General features: G+C 43.6%; 1 protein-coding gene across 2 annotated transcripts in view; it reads right to left on the reverse strand.

Moving 5' to 3' along the window:
* GALNT17 (polypeptide N-acetylgalactosaminyltransferase 17) overlaps positions 1–15570 on the reverse strand; it is a 436592-nt gene that overhangs the window by 83141 nt on the left and 337881 nt on the right. For both annotated transcript variants that reach the window (XM_059896130.1, XM_059896131.1), the window contains exon 6: positions 12360–12477. In XM_059896130.1, coding sequence (XP_059752113.1) covers positions 12360–12477 — 118 coding nt within the window. The remainder of the gene's footprint in view (positions 1–12359; positions 12478–15570) is intronic.

The following is a 15570-nucleotide window of genomic DNA, read 5'->3' on the forward strand; positions in this document are numbered from 1 at the left end:
GTAAGATCTTGGACAAATTACTTGGCTCCTAACAATCCCAGTGTCATCTGTAAAATGGGATCGATAATGACTAATTCACAGGATTCTCATGGGGACTGAATAATCTAATGTTTGTAAAGTGCCTATGGGCACAGTGTCTGGCACAATGTTAGTGCCAACCAACAGCAGATACTATTTTTAAGTGTTTCTCTCTCCCATTTAAACGTCATAGCATTTGTGGGAAATGTCTGAATTTCTTCTTAAGCACCGAGTACAGACTAACTGAATATAGACTAACTGTGGTGCAAAAAAGTACTGCAACAGTGAAGGTTATAGAGAAGGTCAAGCCTGTGGGTTCTCACCAGGGCCTCCCTTCTCTTCTCCCTGGTGTCCCTCTACTTATTGATGATGGTGTAGGTGTTTCTTGACATTCTCTGCCCGCTTTCAGAATTTTTGGGGCCCTGTCTTTACCCCTATATGGGTAATTTCTCCTCTCTGGTTTAGCTTTGTTTATTTATTTATTTATTTGGTTGTGCTGGCTCTTAGTTGTGGCAGGTGTGTTCCTTAGTTGCGGCTCGCCGGCTCCTTAGTTGTGGCATGCGAACTCTTAGTTGTGGCATGTGTGTGGGATCTAGTTCCCGGACCAGGGATCGAACCTGGGCCCCCTGCATTGGGAGTGTGGAGTCTTAACCACTGCGCCACCAGCGAAGTCCCTGGTTTAGCTTTGGTATGCAATGATTTAATTTAGCTTTGACAATCAATACGATGCTTTTTTGCAGGGGAGGGGGAGGGGGGAGTATTTTTTTTTATGCTTGGCAGTTCTTGAATTTTTTTTTTTCCAATACTCTAACAACAATAACAATACTAGAGCCCCCGGTGAATCAGATACATGAGCTCGCCACAGTGAAGGTGGGCTGGGACAGATTTATACACAAAATGAATCCACGTGAAGATGCAGTCCAGACTTGCAGCTCCTCTGGCAGTGTGGGTTGCTGGACATCACAGAACCAAAAGCCTGAGAGGGTGCTGGGTAGAAATCAGCCTAAAAACAGAGGGCTTGGCCCACACTGCTATGATTATACAGTGTTGCCAAAATTACACACAGGCATGTATAGCAGTTTTGTTCATAATTTCCAAATCTTGGAAGCAATCAAGATATCCTTTAGTAGGGGAATGGATAAGTAAACTGTGGTACATCCAAACAACGGAATATTACTCAGCACTAAAAAGAAATGGGCAATCAAGTCACGAAAAGACATGGGGGAACTTTAAGTGCGAGTTACTATGTGAACGAAGCCAATCTCAAAAGGCTACATACATACTGTACAATTACAAATAGACATTTTAGAAAATGCAAAACTATGGAGACAGTAAAAAGATCAGTGGTTGTCAGGGGTAGGGGGTGGGTGGGAGGGATGAATAGGTTGAGCACAGTAAAATTTTAGGGCAGTGAAAATACTCTGTGTGACACTACAGTGATGGATACCTGTCATTGTCCAAACCCGTAAAATGTACAACACCAAGAGTGAACCATAACGTAAACTATGGACTTTGGGTGATTAGGATGTGTCAGTGTAGGTTCATCTACTGTAACAAGTGTACCACTCTGGTCAGGGATGTTATAATGGGAGAGGCTATGTATCTGTGGGGAAATCTCTCTACTGTGCTGTCAATTTTGCTGTGAACCTAAAACTGCTCTTAAAAAAAATAGTCTTAAAAAATAGCCAAAACTTCAGGTCAAATAAGTTGTCAACTGACTTGTAACCTCAGCAAAATTTTTTAGAAAAGTAAATTTTCTTGTTCATTGTCATTTGGCTCTAACATCCTATATCAAGGAGGTGGCATAACCACAGAGAGAAAAATGATTTCAAATACCTTTAAGACACAGAGCATTGACCACACATGATGAGTGGAATACATTCTAAGGAAAAAATAAACCACAAAGAAACAATGAATTTCATTCAGTCAACTTGTTAGCTGGCATTTGAATATATATATATACATATATAATATATACAGTAGAATAAAGCAAATAAGAAATTATGTCAATAAGAATAAGACTTATTCTATGTATATTATAATAAGGCTTTCAGTGAAAGATAAGTATAAAATCAAAGAAGTAAAAATCCTGTAATCACAAATTTGAATTGGAAATATTAGTATGAAAGAACGACTTACATTTCTCTTTCTAAAAAAATCAGTATCGCCCAGCTTCTGTGAAAAGTCTCAGACAAGATAACAATCCAGTAGCAGCGAGCACCTTCACTGACAAGACTTGGGTCTCTAATTTCCCACTAGAAGGAATCAGGGGTCCTTAGAGCAATGGCTGATTCCAGGTTTGGGACATGAAATATGTGGGACAAGTCTGGAACCTCTTAGGCCAGAAAGCAAGGAAGCTCTGCAAAGTGGCTGTTCAGGTGTTTTGCCATTTTTTAGTCTTGACTTTTAGGTTGTGTTATATATAATCTGGATAAGATTCCTTTTTCAGATATAGGCACTGTAAATACTTCTCCCAGTGTGTGGCTTGCCTATACATTTTTAAAGGTTATGCTTTGATGAGCTGAAATTTTAAATTTTGATTAAATCCAATTCATCATTTTGTTAAAAATTGTTAATGTTTTTTGTACCCAGTCCAAAAAGTATTGCCTACCTCAAGATATTCTCTTTTGTTTTCTTCAGAGTTTTATGGATCATAGACCTAAAGGTAAAAGCTAGAACCATAAAGCTTTCAGAAGAAAATATAGTGGAAAATGAATAAACAAGCCACAGACTAGAGAAAAATATTCACAGTATGTATATCTGAAAAAAAGATCATACCCAGAACACATATAATGAATCCCTACAAATAAACAATAAAAATAAAACAACACAATGTCTAAAAATGGGCAAAAGAAGATGTGCAAATTATCCATAGGCACAAGAGATGCTCAACATCATCAGCTATCAAGGAAATGTAAATGGAAACCACAGCGAGGTACCACTTTAAACCTACTGGATTCGTTAAAATAAATACTGAAAATACCAAATACTGGCAAAGATGTGGACACCTGGACCTCTCATACAATAGTGGTGTGAGGGGAAAATGGTACAAACACTTTAGACACTTGTTTGACCATTTCTTAAAAAGTGAAACATACATCTTCACTACATTCTAGCTACTAAATTCTTATGTATGTACCCAATAAAATCTAAACATATGTCCAAAAAAGACTTTAACATGTATGTTCATAACAGTCCTAAATTGGAAAGAACCCAACTATCCTTCAGCAAAAAAATGAATATACAAATGATCATATTTTCACACAATGGAGTACTTCTCAGAAACAAAACAACATGGAGGAATCTCAAAAACATTAATTACTTAAAAGATTAGAGTATATAAGGTTTGATTCCATTTATGGGAAGTTCTAGAACAGACACAACTAACCTATGGTGATAAAAATCAGAAAATGGTTGCCTGGAGCGGGTGGTATAGGGGAGTAGAGAGAAAAGATAGGAAAGTGGCAACGAGGGACTTTCTCAGGCAAAGGAAATGTTCAATATCATGTTTGGGGAGGTGATTATTGGGATGTATGTAACTGTGAAACCCATTAGACTGAAGACTGAAAATCTGCATTTTACTGTATTAAATAAGACTTTAATAAAAACACATACAGGGCTTCCCTGGTGGCGCAGTGGTTGAGGGTCTGCCTGCTGGTGCAGGGGACGCGGGTTCGAGCCCTGGTCTGGGAGGATCCCACGTGCCACGGAGCAGCTAGGCCCGTGAGCCACAACTGCTGAGCCTGCGCGTCTGGAGCCTGTGCTCTGCAGCAGGAGGGGCCGCAATAGTGAGAGGCCCGCGCACCGCGATGAGGAGTGGCCCCCGCTTGCCACAACCGGAGAAAGCCCTCACACAGAAACGAGGACCTAACACAGCCAAAAAAAAAAAAAAAAAAAAAAACCAAACAGATACAGAATGGGCAAAAAATGAATAATGACTGTAATGGATTTAGAAACATAAAATATATTAAAAAAAAATAACACTACTGGAAAAGAGCCTATTGGTCACCTTTGGAGGTTGCTATGGCACCAAATCAATATTCTAAAACTGTTTAAATAAAAGGAAAGAATCAAGCATTTATCCGGCCTTTCCTATTTCACCTATATTTCAGAGTATCCAAATAGTTGATGAGTTTAAGTTCATTTTTAGTAGAATTATGGCTTAGAGATGCAGGATGAATGTAAAATTTAAAAATCACCATTTCGTAAGCCCTGATGAAACAATGGATCTGGGCGATGATCATTAGTGGCTGCTAAAACCATTAGGTGAAAGGTTGAGTGGAGAATTTTATAATGGACAAATCAGTCTGAAAACACATGGACCCACTGTTGAATCTTAACATCACTAAAATCCAGACAACCAGATGGTACGCATCTCCTAATGTGATGCGATAGGAAGTTTACAGCATCACCGAAAGTGTTCTTGTGGGAAAGAAGGAAGGGCTAGAAAGAAGGAAACTGAGTCTAATCAACCTTCTAGATCTAATACGGCTTAGAGAAAATGGAGATTAGAGGAACATGTTGAAGACATTAAGTGGAATCAATCTGTCAAGTCCAGATTGTGCAAAATTTTACAAGACAGATGGTTTGGCGTCTTCAATAAATGAATGACGTGAGAATAATAAAGGTGAGGGGAAATGTTTAGATTAAAAGATACTTAAGAGGAATCTGGGTGGGGAGGGATAAATTAGCAGTATGGGATTAACAGACACACACCACTATATATTATAGATAAACACCAAGGATTTACTGTATAGCACAGGGAACTCTATTCAATATCTTGTAATAACCTATAATGGAAAAGAACCTGAAAATATATATAACTGAGTCACTTTGCTATACACATGAAACTAACACAATATTGTAAATCAACTATACTTCAACTAAAAATTAAAAAAACTGAAAAGAGGCATATCAACCAAATGCAATTTGTAGACTTTGTTTGGAAAGGTCTACAAATCGCATTTGTTGTTGTTTTTGTTGCTGAGAAAATCTCACAGAATTTTGAGAAACATTTTTGAGAAACATGAACTGGTAATGGATTTTACTATGTGTAAATTTATTTTGAGCCTACGCTTTAAAAAAGTCTTTATATATTAGAAATGCACTCTAGAGTTTTTATAGGCAGAATGATATGATGTCTAGGGATTTGCTTTTTAAAAGCTGCGAGGCGGCAACTGAAAAACACACAGCAAAATGTTGCTATTTGTTGAAGCTGAATGATTTGTACATTTGGATTCATTAGACTGTTCTATTTTTGTGTATGTTTCAACTTTTCCATAATAAAGTGTTGAATAAAAATAAAAGAAATTAACATAAAATGTAATGACAATTCTTCATTCTCCGATTTGTTTTGAGGGAAAAAAAAAGTAACAAGAGGCAGTATCATCTAAACCTTCATCCACTCGGGGTGGAATTCCCAGCCGGTACAAAATTATCATTAAAGAGTTTAGAAACTCTACGGAAACAATTTTATTCTACAAACTGACATCATGTTGCTGGCCGTCCTTGGGAAAGTCTCTTGAGGAAGGCTTGTTTGGGGGGCAGGGTGTGTATATGCATATGTGTGTTTTTTCAGCTTTTCTTATTTAAGAGGGTGGCAATACACTTTAGAGATAAGTCAGCCTAAGCCCTGAGCCCCACTGTCCAGTGGACCCCAGAGTGGCACAGTGAACACCCCATACTTCTCCTGGAACCTCGTCCCAATTCCTACTCTTGGTTGGGACCCCATCCTACGCCTGTGTTCCCTCAACATCTCACTGCCAGGTCACAGAGGACTGTTACTCCTCAAACTCAATGTTTCTAAAGTGGAACTTCTCGAATTCCCACCTACAGACCTTCTTCTCTGCCAGTGTTCTCTAAATGAATCCACCAGGTTGCTCAGAAACCTGGGAGCTACCCCACACTCCCCTCTCATTCATCCCTTATGTTCAATCATCCACCAGCTCCTGTTCATCATGATGTCTCCTGAACGGTGCCCGGATCCATCCCTTCCTCTCCATGCCTGCTTTGGGTATGGATACACACTCTTCTCTCAGCTGCCACAAATCCACTCTCTCTTGGTTTTACTCTTATTCTGGGTCCCTTCTTCTCAGTTTCCTTTCCAGCTACTCCTTCCACACCTTAAATGTTGCTTTTTTTCTGGACTTCTGTCTTATCCCCTCTTCTCATTTCTCTATGCAGCCTGTTGCCTCTGGCAACTTCAAATATGCTCTAGGTACCAAAGATGCTCAAGTCTATCTCAAGCTTTGTCCTCTACCCTTAGCTTAATCTCCACACAACCAAATGCCTACTGGATGAACTGGACAGTGTCAGGAACTTCAGACTCACCACATCTCAGACAGAAAGCATCAGCTTCTGCCTTGTCCCAGACATCCTCCAACGGTGCTTCTCATCTCAGAGAACAGCACCAGCAACTCCCAATTGTTCAAGCTAGTAACTTGAGAGTCAGCCTTGACCCCCGCTTCCCTTCATCCCCTCTGGACACTCAATCCTCAGATCCTGTCTATTCTGCCTTCTGAATGTGTCCATTTCTCTCCCACTGCCCCAACCATAGTCCAGCCTCTCTCACTGCCCCTCCCGAGTCCATCCAGCTTTATCATCCATTCTCCACATGGCAGTCATAATGATCCTCTTATTAAAAAAAAAAAAAAATTCTGATAACCTCGCTCCCCTTAAATGCCTCCAGAGGATCTGGGTTATGGGTAAAACATGGGACTATGTATAGATACACATACACACACAGATATATGTCTCTTATGTAGCATATGTCTTTTTCTTTTTCTTTCAAAATGTCCACAGTGGTCCTTAAGAGAAAGCCAAATTCTTGTTTACAAGTCTTGCATAACCTAACGCCACTAGATGGCTGCCACTATATCTAACATATTTCCCTCTCCCTTTACCTGCTCCAGCCACCTGGAACGCCTCGCAATTCCCAGAATATATTTCCTTCTCAGGATTCCAAACGTTTGCACATGGCTTTCTCTCTGCCTGAAATATCCTTTTTCTTTTTAAAACCAGTCTATTGAGGCATGATTGATTGACATTAAAAAGCTGTACAGATTTAACGTATACGACTTGATGAGTTTGGAGATAAGTATACCCCTGGGAAACCATCACCACAATCTATGCTATAAGCATACACATCACTTCCAAACGTTTCCTTCTCCACTCTTTACTTATTATTACTGTGCACCTTAAACTTACACAGTGATGTATGTCAATTATATCTCAATAGATAAACAAACAAAAAACAAACCTTTTTGGAAAAGAACACAACATAAGATCTACCGTCTTAGCAACACTTGAAGTATGCAATGCATTGTTAACTATAAGTACCATGCTGTCTAACAGATCTCTACAAATTAATCATCTCATACAACCAAAACTGCCTGGAATATTCTTTTACTCTTATACTCCACTTCCACACCTTCTTGGCCTATCTAAATTCAACATACTTTTCAAGTGTTCAACATCGTTTCCTTAGGGAGGCGCTTCCCAACTCCCTAGAGTAGCTTATATTTCCTTGTTATTGTCTCCTCTATTCTCCCCTTGTCCTATCTTTTCACACTCATCCCATTGGTAGTTACTTGTTAAACGAATGGTTTTTCTGCCTGACTATAAATTTCATGGAGATAGAGACCATGTCTGTCTACTGTGGTCTCCCCAGTGAAAACGTCTGCTAGAGCAGAGAAGGCTCCCCGTTATATCCAAAAGCATTCATCTGAACTGTTGGCCACCTGAAATATATGCATCCAGATTAAAGACCAGTCGGTGAAATCCCAAAGCCTATTCTATCTACACAAGACCAGGGGCTTTCGCTCTGAATTTTATCACAGGTATACTCTAACCCTGCACTATGAAGACCTTCCCATAGCCAGAGATGACCAACGCCAATAGGGAAGGAAGAACCAAAGACTCATATAATCTAAGGATTAGGAAAACGAGACAGAACTGATGGTCTGGTCACCTCCAGGAGTGACCATTATCCAAATCACAACATCCAATAGATAGAGCAGACTTAAGCCCAAGAGTTCCAAATGGAAGGCAAAGGTCACAAGAGGCTTCTGGACATTGGGGATTTTGATGTCAGGGGCCTGAGGGCAGGGAGGATCCTTCATGGTTAACATGGATGCTGGATGATGAGTCCCAAAGCCCATGGACAGAGGAGTGGCTGGGGTGGGGATCAGAGCATCAGTCAACAGCACTTGTCAGAGATGTTTCATGTTTCTACTTGGGCTGAGTTATCCATCTTCACTCTCAGACATCAGTACTCCTGATTCTTGAACTTTCAGAGTCAGACCAGGACTGTATATGCCATCAGCCCCCCTGATTATGAGGCCTTTGGACTCACACTGAATTATACCACCAGCTTGTCAGAGACAAGACACAAGATCGGGAGCAAAAAAAAAAAAAAAAAAGAAAAAGAAAAAAAAAGAACAAGAGATGGGGCAAAGAGTGGGAGCGGGAAATTCCATGTTCATCTGGAGCCCTGGGACTTAGGCCACCCCAGACAGCCCATAATTTCTAAGCCCTTTGAAGGAGGCAGTCCTTCAAATGTTGGTCTCAACAATATTTTCAACAACAATGTACACACATAGGAATTCTGCCTTTTATTCAGTTCTTGAGATGCATGGTGAGCTAAGACCTTTTCTGATGGCTTGAGGATCTGACAGCATCTTTCTACTGTCTTCCTTTCAGAATAGCTCCCAGACAGGATTCAGTAGTGGTGTATGTCACGCTCTTATATGAGAGGTCAGAATAAGACAGTGCCTTTTCTTCCCAAAGCAGACGGATATATTGGAGAAACCTGAAGCCATCTGATTTTATACCACTTAAAAGTAATCTATCTGGTCTTTTCTCCTCGGAGACTTTTTTTTCCTCTTACCATTTAGACATGTTACTATAACATGCCTCGTTAATAGTTTCTGATTAATGTTACTCAGAACAATATGAAACCTTTCAATTTCTGATCTCATTTATTTTCTCAGCCCTGGAAAGCTTTTTTTTCCCTCCACTGTATCGACTGTTTTGGTCACGGGCAAGCTTGCCTTTCATCCAAACAATAGCCCTAGAGTAAACCCTACTGTTTTTTTTTTCCCTGAACCACAGTGACTTTCTATTCTTCCTATTCTTTAATTACTGAGGATGGAATTAAAAAGTAATGAAAAATGTTAAAGAATAGTTAGATCACAGATGGACCTATTTCTTAGTCAAAGAAATTACAAAGATGTGGTCTCATATTAAAATTTCCCCACTTAACTAAAGCACAGAATTTTATGTCATTTCTTATAGGTTATTATAGGTTAATTTATATAATGTATGTGTGTACCCTTTATGTAATTATATATGTGTACATATATTACATAAGCTCTGATTTTTTTCAAGCAGCAGGGATGGCTTTCTTAATAATTTATTTTTCAAGGTGGGCCTTGAAGCATGTGGACTCTCACCCGGGCCCCTTTCTGAGAATGGAGACGTATTTGCCAGGAAGCCGGCTAAGGTCGGGTGTAGACCAGGGGCTCTCAAACTTGGGTGTGCAACAGAATCATCTGGAAAGCTTATTAAAACACAGGTGGCTGGAAGCCACCCCAGAGTGTAAGTGTAGGATGGGGCCCGAGAATCTGCATTTGTAACAAGTGCCAGGTGACGTGGATGTGCTGGTCAGGGACCACACCTTAAGAACACAGACGACTGTGCAGACGGTGGCTACGTGGACCCCGGACCCAGGCCTTGGCCCTTAGGGTACCAACAGCAGTCAATTCCTGCTTTGAGAATCAGCAGAAAACCAAGGCTTCTGTGGAGAGTCAGCTCGTAGGTCATGGGATGACATGGCCTATGGGAAGTAAGAGGCATAAACCTTCCCGAATGTCCAGCGTGGACGCCGGACGTGCCCGGGATAAGAGGCAAGTGATTGCATGAGGGTGGGATCCGAGCCCCATCCATCGGATGCTTCCATAAAGACGCGTGGAGAACAGCCGGGCACGGAGCTACCCCAGAGAAGACGAGTCAGAGAGCAGGCTCTGGGCCCCATCGCTGCAGCCTGCCACGTGGAGGTGCAGAGCGGAACTCACGGGCCCTCAGCTCCTGGCACAGGGGCTGCGCTGCTGCAGGGCCGAGACTGACAAGCCCCTCCCCTCCTGCAGGGATCGGGTGGCCATGAAGGACTGTCACTGCCATCAACACGGAGCCTGGGAGAGCCTGGCACCCAGACCTTTGCTTTGCAAGCATGGGGAGACCAACATCCCAGCAAGCCTTAGCAGTGGGTTCCGCTGTCACCACCTCTGCTCTCCCCAGAGCGCAGCCTGCCACAGCAACCGAATCTGGGGGCCCTCCTGTCCCCATAACCCCTCCACCTGTGCCCCTGCCTCCGTAGGGACAGTGCTCCTTCCCTCATCCTGTTCTCCCCTCTGTTGGTGACGTCTTACCCTCCACTGGGTTCCTTCTCACAGCATAGAGAGACATTCAAATCTCCCTTAATAAAAGTATTAAATTATTAAAACTAATAATTTACAAAATTATTATAAATTTTAATAATTGTATACATATTATATACAAATATACATATAATTTTATAAACTATCATAAAATTTATAAAAAATTTAAAAAGCTTAACCATCTCAATGCAGGGCTGCCTTCAGCTCCTTCCTTTCACAAATAAGTACCCGGACAAGTTATTACCTCCCATGTCACCATCGGGCTTGTCTCCATGATGTCACTGCTTCTACGCATGTTGGGTCCTAACAGGCATTCAGTCATCAATCTAACAGATACCTATTGAGCCATGTGTGAAGCATGGTTCTACATGCTTGGGATGCAAAGGTGAGCACCACAGAGATCTGTGCCCCGTAAAGCTTGCAATCTAGCTAGTTAGTAAAGGCAGAGAAATACAATACGCATAATAAATAACTCAATTCCCTGGCATGCTGGAAGCGGATGAGAGCTAAGGAAAAGAGCAGCGTGAAGAGGGATAAGGAGATGGGAGCAGGGCAGAAACTGAAGTTACAGGCCAAGTGCAACATGCTGGGCCCAAATCTTTTCCTTCACTTAAATTTCAAATGGGTAAAGGCCAAGTATATTAGCTACGATAACATATTCATGGGCTTTTTAATTGCTCGGCTTTCAGAGAAATCTTATGCAAATTCCACTTAGGAAAGAACCCAGCCTGGCACTGAAAACACAGGAAGAGTCTGCAGTCTCCAAAAGGGAGTGATTTTAGGATCCAGGGAAGGTCTCCACCATCCTCTTTGCTTCTGCAGCCTGGACATTCATTACATCATGAGGACATGAAGCCTTCCATTCCACGAAGGGGGCTCAAGTGTAGAGGAGGGGGCGACGCAGTGTCTTAAAGGTCCTGAGCCGTTAGGGATAACGAGTGAAATCTGACACAGAGAGCAGGCTTTGACCGAAGCTAGGGGTGCTGCACTGGGTACTTGCCTGGTAGAACAAGAAGGAGATTCCAGCAACGGAAGGAGGAAGCAATTCAATAAACTTAAACCTTACAGTTGTGTCCTGAGTCATTTCCAACAAGCCTACTTCCCAGGGGCTCAGGAATGCACAAGCTCAGGACAGGGAGGAGTGGGGACACAGAGACCCCAGCTGGGCATCATCCCCCAGGACCCCACTCTTTGCGGTATGGAGGAGGACGTACCAGTTAAGTGGTTACCAGATGTCCCCCACTCCCACCCCTCATTCGGGTTCATTTATCTTAACTCTAAAGTGAAGAGGTTGGAATGCATCAATTTGTCCAACTTTTTTTTTTATGGTGAACTTCATCTTTCAAACAGAATCTTAAGCAATACCCAGTGTCTAAAATATCCAGCAGTGGAGCTGATCTGAATGGGGGGCCAGCAAGAGGCCCATTCTGCGTCTTCTTCCTCTTCCCCCTTCCCATTATCCCCCTTAAGAAGCATTTCTGAGAAATGGGAGAGTCCCACAGAACATGGTCCTTCTCTCCTCTGGCATCTTATGATTCTATGATGTACATGAATTGTCAAAATATGTAGCATGCAAATTCTAATTTAAGAAGATGATTTAATTTTAAGAAAAATTTAAGGAGAGAGTGAAACTGGATGGGAGTGGGAACCAAATTCTCTAGCTAATGTCCAGATTGGGTCGCCCAGGCTTGGACAAATTGTTCAACCTTTTGAGGGGGGAAGCCCAGGTCTGCCCCCGTCTGAGGAGGGGTGACAACTCTGCTGGAACATCTTTAGGAACAGAAGTGGGGTGAATGATTCTGTCATTCACCAGCTAAAGAAGCTTTAAAGACACATCAAAAATGACCAGGCAGTTCTGCTCACAAACACAGACAGACTAAGAGGAAAGGATGCCATGTCACAAACCTTGATTCCAAGTTCGATATTTTCTCCTCCGTACACGTCCATCCCAGGGTCCAGAAGACCAATTTCACCAAAGAACTTCCTGTTGACCACAAACGAGCAGCCAATCATGGCTGGTGTTCTGCGGGAGGGAGAAAGAAGCGACAGTCATGTGATACATACACACGGAATATTACTCAGCCATGAGAAAAGGAAATCCTCCCATTGGCAACAACACAGATGGACCTTGAGGGCGTTATGCTGAGTGGAACGAGTCAGAGAAAGACAAATACTGTAGAACTCTCTTATATGTGGAATCTAAAACAGTCAAACTCGTAGAAACAGAGAGTAGATTGGTGGTTACCAGAGGCTGGGGGATGGAGGAATTGGGGAGATGTTGGTCAAAGGGTCTAAAGTTGCAGTTAGAAGATAAAAAGTTCTGGGGATCTAATGCACAGCACTGTGATTATCGTTAAGAATACTGGACTTGGGGCTTCCCTGGTGGCGCAGTGGTTGGGAGTCCGCCTGCCCATGCAGGGGACACAGGTTTGACCCCTGGTCCCGGAGGATCGCACATGCCACGGAGCGGCTGGGCCTGTGTGCCACAACTGCTGGGCCTGCGTTCTGGAGCCCGCGAGCCACAGCTACTGAAGCCCGTGCGCCTGGAGCCCGTGCTCCGCAACGGGAGAGGCCACCGCAGTGAGAGGCCTGCGCACTGCAATGAAGAGTAGCCCCCGCTCGTCTCAACTAGAGAAAGCCTGCGCGCAGCAACGAAGACCCAACGCAGCCAAAAATAAATAAATTAATAAGTAAATTTATTAAAAAAAAAAAAATACTGGACTTCCCTGGTGGTCCAGTGGGTAAGACTCTGCATTCCCAATGCAGGGGGCCTGGGTTCGGGGAACTAGATCCCACATACATGCCACAACTAAGAGCCTCCATGCCGCAACTAAAAGATCCTCCGTGCCACAACTATGACCCCATGCAGCCTAAATAAATAAAATATTTAAAAATAAATACTGTATTTATATACTTCAAAGTTGCCAAGAGAGTAGATCTTAAATATTCTCATCACAAAAAGAAATGATAATTATGTGACCTGTTAGGGGCGTTAGCTAATGCTATGGTGGTTGCTATCTTATTGCAATACAGAGATCAAATCAACATGCTGTATACTGTAAACTTATACAATGTTACATGTCAATTGTATCTCACTTGAAGGAGGGGAGGAGGAGAAGAAGCCGCCTCTAAGGCACTTTACTGGTGCTGTAGGGGGTAAAGAAACACACGACATACTTCCTGCGTTCAAGCAACTAAGTTGTTATTATTACTATGATTATCGCAGCCATTTATCGAGTAATTGCTACATCTCAAGCATAAATGCAAAGCACATTTCACGCACTCTCTCACTTGAAAACATCCATGGTCGTGTGAAGGAGGTAGGACCTCTCCAGCTGAAGCCCGCGGAGAGCTTGCGACCTGGCATGAATCACAGAGTAGAGGTCAGGATCCAGCCAACTGCAAAGCCCTTCATTTTAGCCTTTCTGCTTCACTGCACTCTTCAGAAATGGCTTCGTGAAGGAGCCGGCAAGCCCCCAGACTGCCAAACGCCAGAAATGCTGTTCAGATGCTTTCCTGGACGAAACAGATGTCTCATACAGGAGGCCCCGTGAAACTCCACTGGGGCCGCCAGGAAGCTCTTTGGGGGGATTCTCCTGAGCTCAACTGTAGACCTCAATGTTAGATCCTCGTCTGTTCCTCCAGATCTTGAGCTTGACTTTGACCTTAATGTCCAGACTTTTGACTCCTCTTGGTACCCACATGGTGCGGCAGCAGTGGGACTCACTGGAAAGGTGAGTGTTCAGAGTTGAACGGACCTAGTTTGATGAACATGGGTGCTGCCATGGGAAACTGTACTTGTGTGAAGTTAATGGACCCTCTTGGATCCCAGTGAAGTCTCTGTGGAGTATCGCTGTGAAAAGATATGCAATGAGCTCAGTGCAGAGAGCAGGGGCTCAATGAATAATGCTCCTTTGCCCTGCACGTTTCTCCAGGAAGCTCACCCCAATCACACCCACGGACACAGGACACTGCCCTGTACCGGGGCAGCTGTACCAGTTACACCAGGACAGCAGCCACTTCACTGTCAGTCATTTCCTGCAGCCTTTGGTCCCTCTGAGAGAAGCAGCTGACCCCTTGCTTGGAAAAGCACTATGTGGGCCCAACTCTTATCTCAGTCAACTGAACCAGGAGTGAGCACAGATCCCAAACAGGGTGAATCAAATTATGTTTTTCCCAAAACTTGGAATCGAGACAGTGCTGGGAGCTAGAACTAGATGGTCTCATCCATCTGTAGGGCTCAGGCTGCCATTTGGGGGCAGCTCCGGTGGTCCCTGTACAAGGATGGCTGAGCAGAGGGAGGCAGGTGCACTGTGGAGGTGTGAGACCACGGGATGGGGGGGCGGCCTGGTGTCTTCGGCTGCCCATCTGCTGACAGGTCTGGCTCTGCTCTCTGCCCCTGGGTCATGTGCGAGCCCCCTGTGTCTCTGCGATCTGTCCTCCTTTTATTTATTTATTTATATTTTATTTTATTTATTTTTGGCTGCGTTAGGTCTTCATTGCTGCGTGTGGGCTTTCTCTATCTGCGGTGAGTGGGGGCTACTCTTTGTTGCTGTGCGCGGGCTTCTCATTGCGGTGGCTTCTCTTGTTGCGGAGCACGGGCTCCAGGCGCGTGGGCTTCAGTAGTTGTGGCACGCGGGCTCAGCAGTTGTGGCTCACGGGCTCCAGAGCACAGGCTCAGTAGTTGTGGCGCATGGGCCCAGTTGCTCCGCGGCATGTGGGACCCTCCCGGACCAGGCCTCGAACCCGTGTCCCCTGCATTGATAGGCAGATTCCCAACCACTGCGCCACCAGGGAAGCCCGATCTGTCCTCCTTGACTTAACCCCTGTGTATTAGACTGGTTTCTGTTCTTTGCAACTGAATGGTGCCGATGACATGTGCTATCTCCCCCACCCTCTACTTATGATCTAGGGGAGGGTGGACGTTTTATCACACAGCCAGAAGTGGCAAACTTCAGGGAAGATTCATTCTGGGAGAGTTACAAGCCAGGGTCACTCGAGTGATGGAGAAATGCCAGTGACATGTGTGCTTGGAGATGGGACATGTGGTCCTGGGAGGGCGGGAGCCTGCAGAGAAGGGGGAACGGGAGCCAGCACTGGTGTCACCTCAGTTTTA

This window comes from Balaenoptera ricei, chromosome 15 (genome assembly GCF_028023285.1).
Source record: "Balaenoptera ricei isolate mBalRic1 chromosome 15, mBalRic1.hap2, whole genome shotgun sequence".
NCBI classification, from domain to species: Eukaryota; Metazoa; Chordata; class Mammalia; order Artiodactyla; family Balaenopteridae; genus Balaenoptera; species Balaenoptera ricei.